The sequence below is a fragment of the Sarcophilus harrisii genome, chromosome 3 (assembly GCF_902635505.1).
Source record: "Sarcophilus harrisii chromosome 3, mSarHar1.11, whole genome shotgun sequence".
NCBI classification, from domain to species: Eukaryota; Metazoa; Chordata; class Mammalia; order Dasyuromorphia; family Dasyuridae; genus Sarcophilus; species Sarcophilus harrisii.
Window position 1 is genome coordinate 535,496,107 of NC_045428.1, and position 6,722 is coordinate 535,502,828.

The window sequence follows — 6,722 nt, forward strand, 5'->3', positions numbered from 1 at the left end:
TTGTAGTTAGGATGGAGATGAGGGCCATGGCTGGTCCTTTTGCTTTTCTTCATTTTTTTTTTCCTTTTCTCAGTTGAGTAGGTGAGGTGGGAAAGAGAGAAGATATATGTATGTTAATTGAAAAAATAATAAAATATAATTTTAAAAAAATACAGGGGGGTGATTTTTTTTAATCTGTTGTGAGAGTTTCCTTCCCTCCACTTTATTTCTTTGCCAATCATTTTCATTTGTTTTGTCTGGATCAGGAGGAGGAAGAAAAGTCTCCTGTATACCACTGAACAATGCTCACTGCATCCATCCCCAATGACACCGCCTTTCATCCATCTACCTTCATCCTGTTGGGCATCCCAGGCATGCAGGACCTCCACATCTGGATCTCCATCCCATTTTTCTCCATGTATATCCTTGCCCTTGCAGGTAATGGCACCATCCTTTTTATCATTATGACAGACAAGACTCTACATGAGCCCATGTACCTCTTCCTCTGCCTGCTCTCCATCACAGACCTGGTTCTCTGTTCTACCACCCTGCCCAAGATGCTGGCCATCTTCTGGCTTGATGCCCACAGCATCTCCTTTCATGGCTGCTTGACCCAGATGTTCTTTGTCCATGCTGTCTTTGCCACCGAGTCAGCTATCCTGTTGGCCATGGCTTTTGACCGCTATGTAGCTATCTGTCGCCCACTGCACTACACATCCATTCTCAATGCCACTGTCATTGGGAAGATTGGGGCAGCATGTGTAGCCCGGGGTCTTCTCTTTGTCTTCCCTTTTATTATTCTCATTAAGCGCCTCCCTTTTTGTGGGCGCCACATCCTTGCCCATACTTACTGTGAACACATGGGCATTGCCAAGTTAGCCTGCACCAGCATTAAGCCCAACACTATCTATGGCCTCACTGTGGCACTGTCAGTCACAGGAATGGATGTGGTGCTCATTGCGACCTCCTATGTTCTCATTCTCCGTGCTGTGCTGCGCCTGCCTTCCCAAGATGCCCAGCTTCGAGCATTCAGCACCTGTGGAGCCCACATCTGTGTCATTCTTGTCTTCTATATCCCTGCCTTCTTCTCCTTTTTTACCCACCGCTTTGGCCGCCACGTGCCCCCACAGGCACACATCATTCTTGCCAACCTCTACCTTCTTGTGCCCCCTGTTCTTAACCCACTAGTGTATGGTATCAATACCAAGCAGATCCGCATTCGGATCCTGGGACTGAGTCTGTGGAGAAGGTAGTAGTTATTTTTCTAGACCTCACATTCTGATGAAAGACCAGTACAAAATGGGTAAAGTTCTTCAACAAGAACCCCCTGAAAACATATGAAGACTAAAGGTACTCCAAACGGCCCAAATGGAAATCATAATTTTTTGCCTCTTCAGGAGGCAAATTACCAGGTGTTGTGTGGGACTTTTGAGGAGTCATATGACAGTGGATCTGGATCTGGAAACAACTCCTCTGACCCAAAAAGTAATGGTGAGAGCCAGTCTCACAGAACAAGTGTATTGAATAGCTAATTCCTGCACTCATTACTAAATGAGACTATGGAGGGCCAGTGAGCATCATAGTCAGAGAGTGATCCTTACTATTTATCACTATTTATCAGTTTTTTTTTTCATTATCAGAAACTCCTGTGCATTATATCCTGAGGGTGGGGTAGGTAGAAGGAGGCATTAGAGATGAATGCTTTTTATTCTATTCATGGGAACAGAAGCCTTTTTGCCATATCTCCTTAAGGTAGGTTCCTAAGATGTCACACTTCCTCCACATCGGGGCATCTCCATCTTCTGAGAATACTCTGGAAAATTCCTGAGTAACTTGATCTAGAAATGACCTTACTTAACCACAAGGTAATAGAAATAATATGGCATTTGGACAGTTTTTTTTTCCTACTGTACATTTCAGGCATTTAATTTATTTCCTGACTTCCTATGGACTAGTGGCCCCCAAAGTCTAGATTTAAGAATCTAATCCCACTTCCCCCTTCTGTTCCACTATAACTCCTCAAGATGGCAGTCTGTACATACAACACTAAAAGTTCTCTGGAGAATTTAATTGTATCTTGACTTCTTACATAAGAAGTGATTATTTTTTGCTAGGTAGGGAATTACAGATGCTCTGAGTTGGAAGAAACTATTTTTTTTCAAATATAATTGTTGTCTTTTGTTTTTATATTACTATTATATGACTTTCATTTTCTGAAATAGACTTTCCACACCTAGAACACCTTAGAACAAAGAATTAAAAAATAAGAGAAAAGTAGTTCAGCAAAACTAACCGATCATACATCTGACATTGTATATGAAATGGGAGAGACTTTAAAAGTTATTAAGCTTCGTTTCTCATCTAATTTAGACACTTTTTTATAGTTTCTCATAAAGGAGGGTCACAAGACTTCTATAATATATAAAGATAATTATAAACGATAAAGTGCTATATATATTATTTTATTATTTTTAGTGATGGGGAGTTCACTCCTCTTGAGAAAATCCATTAAATTATTAGATGCTCTAGCTATTAGGGAATTCTTTCTTATATAGAAGAGAAATCTTATTTATGGAAGCACCTATTCATTGATCCTACTTGAGCCCTTTAAAGCCTTATTTAGATTTTAGTATGAGAAGTATGTGATTTTAAAGTCCTAATCTAGTTTGATTCCTCTCATTTGACTTATAAAGAAATTGTGCCAAGGAGAAGGGATATGATTTGATCAATAACACAACTAGTATGTAGTAGAGCTGTAATTCAAATGTAGATACTCTAAATCCAAGTACATTGTTCCTTCTGCAATAGAAGTCTTCTATTATGCTATTCCATGGTCTTTTGGTGTATAGGAGAGGAGCATAAAAGAGAGAGTTTGAAGGACTTAAACATACAAACTGACTATAACCCTGTCTGGGGAGGGGTTCTTAGCTCTTGTTACTATGGTAACAAAACTAAAGAGATTGTTTCACTGAGGCATTCTGGACTTTAACTTGGTTATCATAATAACAGTGAAGCATTCAATGGAAATATGCTGAGATCTTCCATGATTACCATGGCAACAAACTTGAAAGGTCTCACACAATTTAGGTTTTTGCTGTGCATTTCAGTGTTTCTCAAATAAGGCATTCTAGTATTTTTGCTGTAGGTTATTTGGAGGAAGAATACCAAAGACATTTTTCAGTCCTGAAGAAGTAGGTTTGCCTCTGTGCAGATCCATAGTTCATTCATATATATATATTCATATATGTGTGTGTATATATATATATATACACACACACGCACACATATACATTACGTATGTATACACATGTGTTTATATGTATATATGCATATATGTAGAGAGGGAGAGTATAATAATGCTATAGGATCTCTTTGATGACTAACCTTAGTCTCTAATTTTTATAAACCTCAGAATAAATTCAATAAGGAACTGGAGATGTTTAATTTAGAGAAGGCAAGATTTATTTAAGGCAGGGAGATGGAAACATTGACTCTGTTTATAAGTCTTAAACAGATGTCAGCTTCTCAAACTCAGTATGTTCAAAACAGAACTCATTAGGTCCTCCTTTCAACCCAGTCCTCCAGACTTCTCTGTTTCAGTTATCCTGCATTTCCTGTTTCTCATTACCTCCCTTATATAATTAGTTGCCATATCCTAATTGATTTGACATTCAAAACAATTTTCACATACATCTCCTTCTGTACTCACTCAGCTATCATCCTGCATCTTCAGATCTTCATTACTCTCATGTAGATTACTTTAACAGTCTACATATTTCTTCTGCTATTTCAATTCTTTCCAATCTGTCTTCTATCAGATATATCAAATTCACTGCTCATAAAACTCCTTATGAAGTAGATTAAAATGTAATTGGGAAAAGTTTTAACAAAACAAAATAAAACAATTTTAATATGTGTTTTTTTTAAGTCAATATAGGGTTCATTTTTATTTGATTGTGATACAATTGCTCTACATAACTCCCCAAATAACTTTTCTAAAGCATTGATATAACCATGTCACCTGCTAAGAACAACCAACCAACCAACAAAAAGCCTTCACTGGTTCCCCATTGCTTTTAGGATAGAATATGAACTTCTCCTTTAGGCATTGTGGGTCAGCTATAATTTGACTCTAAACTCCCTTGTTTCATGTTGCTCACCTTAACACGTTATATTCCAGTCAAAGTGGACTATCTTTCTCCCAAACACATTTAAGTACTGTGTTCATGGTTCTGCATAGGTCACTCTCCTTTTTTGGAATGTACTCTCTCCTCAGTTCTTCCTTTTAAAACCTTTGTTCTTTAAAAAAAAATATTTTCCCAGTTACATGTAGAAACAACTTTTTGTTTTATATATATATATATATATATATATATATATATATATATATATATATACATTCATTTTTTTTACATATTTCCTTATAAATCATGTTGAAAGAAAAAAAAATTAGAAAAAAAAAGAAAAAGGAAAAAATGACAACAGAGCATGTGTTGATTTACATTCAGTCTCCATAGTTCTCTCTCTGTAGTTGGATGACATATTCCATCTAAAGTTAGTTGGCTTTGCCTTGAGTCATTGAACTGCTGAGAAGAAACAAATCCATCATAGTTGATTATCGCACAATCTTGCTGTTGCTGTGTACAGTATTTTACTGCTCTATTTGTTTTGCTTAACATTGGTTTGTATAAATCTTTCCAGGACTTTCTAAAATCAGCCTGTTCATCATTTTTAGAACAATAATATTTTATTACTTTTATATATCATAACTTACGTGGCCATTCCACAATTGATGTACATCTACTCATTTTCCAATTCTCTACCATCACAAAAAGAATTGCTAAATTTTTGCACATATGGGTCGTTTTCCCATCTTTATGATTTCTTTTGGTTAAAGACCTAGTAGTGGCACTGCTGGACCAAAGAGTATATACAGTTTTACAGTCCTTTGGGCATAGTTTCAAATTATTCCCTGCAATGGTTGATTAATTCACAACTCCACCAACAATGCATTAGTGTCCTAGTTTTCCTCCATCTTCTCCAACATTTATCATTATCTTTTTCTACCATCTTAGCCAATCTGAAAGGCATGAGGTGATACCTCAGAGTTGTTTTAATTTACATTTCTTTAATCAATAGTGATTTCAAACATTTTTTCATATGACTATGGATGATTTTAATTTCTTTATATGAATATTGTCTGTTTACATCCTTTGACCATTTATTAATTGGGGAATGACTTGTATTCTTATAATTTGAGTCAATTCTCTATATATTTTAGAAATGAGACCTTTATCAAAAATACCAGCTGTAAATTTTTTCCCCCTAGCTTTTTGCTTCTCTTCTAATCTACTCTGCATTGGTTTTGTTTGTGCAAAAATTATTTTTTTAATTTAATGTAATCAAAGTTGTCCCTTTTGCATTTCATTATGTTCTCTGGTTCTTCTTTGGCCATAAATTCTTTCCTTCTCTAAAGATCTGATAAGTAAACTATCCCTTGTTCTCCTAATTTGTAATATACAATTGAAGCGGCTGGAGAGAACTGAAAGAGGGCCAGCTTTGAGTAGTAAGTGAAATAAAAAAGTTTTTTAGAAGTTATCTTCCTAATTTTAGCATCTTTCCTGTTGAATTTTCTTCTCTTGAAATTTCTGATGGTTTTTGCCTTTTTTTTTCTTTATGTTCCACTCACATTCTGACTCCTTCCACTTTGATAGCAAAAATACTCTCAAGGGTGAATTGCCACCTCAAGCTTATTGTATATCAGGAAATTGATTTTTGATAGGCATTAATCCCTACACTTTAGTAGCTGAGGGGTTATTGAGTTGCTGAATAGTCCTAAGTAACCATAGACTAGAAAAGAAAAAACAACAAGTAGGATTGTCTAACAGGTCTCTTTGATACACCTCTTCTTTTTTATTTTTTTTTAATTAAAGGTTTTTATTTTCAAAACATATGTATAGATAATTTTCATCATTAACTCTTGCAAAAACCTTGTGTTCCATTTTCCTGCCTTTCCCCACCCCCCTCTAGATAGCAAGTTATCCAATATATGTTAAACATGGTAGAGATATATGTTAAATCTAATATATGCATATATATATATATATATATATATATATATATTTGTACAATTATTTTGCTGCATAAGAAAAATCAAATCAAACAGAAAAAAATGAGAAAGAAAATAAAATGCAAGTAAACAACAAAAAGAGTGAGAATGTTATATTGTGATCCACATTCAGTTCCCACAGTCCTTTCTCTGGGTGTAAATGGTTCTCTTCATCACAAGACCATTGGCACTGCTCTGAATCATCTCATTGTTGAAGAGAGTACCAGTCCAACAAAACTGGTCATCATATGATATTGTTGTCATGTACAATAATCTCCTGGTTCTGCTCATTTCACTTAGCATCAGTTCATGTAAGTCTCTCCAGGACTCTCTGAAATCATCCTGCTGCATGCAAGAAATGACCTCCTGGTCATTTCTAACAGAACAATAATATTCCATACCATCCATATACCATAAAAATTCAACCATTCTCCAACTGATGGGCATCCACTCAGTTTCTAGTTTCTTGCCACTACAATCAGGGCTGCCACAAACATCTTTGCACATGTGAGTTCCTTTTCCTTCTTTAATATCTCTTTGTGACGTAAGCTCAGTAGAAACACTGCTGAGTCAAAGGGTATGCACAGTTTGACAACTTTTTGAGCATAGTTCCAAATTGCTCTCCAGAATGTTT

General features: G+C 35.8%; 1 protein-coding gene across 1 annotated transcript; it reads left to right on the plus strand.

Annotated features, from left to right (window-relative positions):
• Window positions 1–281: 281 nt before the first annotated feature.
• Window positions 282–1,232, plus strand: LOC100913242 (olfactory receptor 52D1-like). Its single transcript, XM_003764796.1, has one exon. It carries the CDS (start codon window positions 282–284, stop codon window positions 1,230–1,232), a length of 951 nt encoding a protein of 316 aa, XP_003764844.1.
• Window positions 1,233–6,722: the final 5,490 nt, after the last annotated feature.

What these genes read in the sequence shown, in the direction of transcription:
- LOC100913242 (XM_003764796.1), top strand. Translation starts at nt 282, where the DNA reads ATGCTCACTGCATCCATCCCCAATGACACCGCCTTTCATCCATCTACC.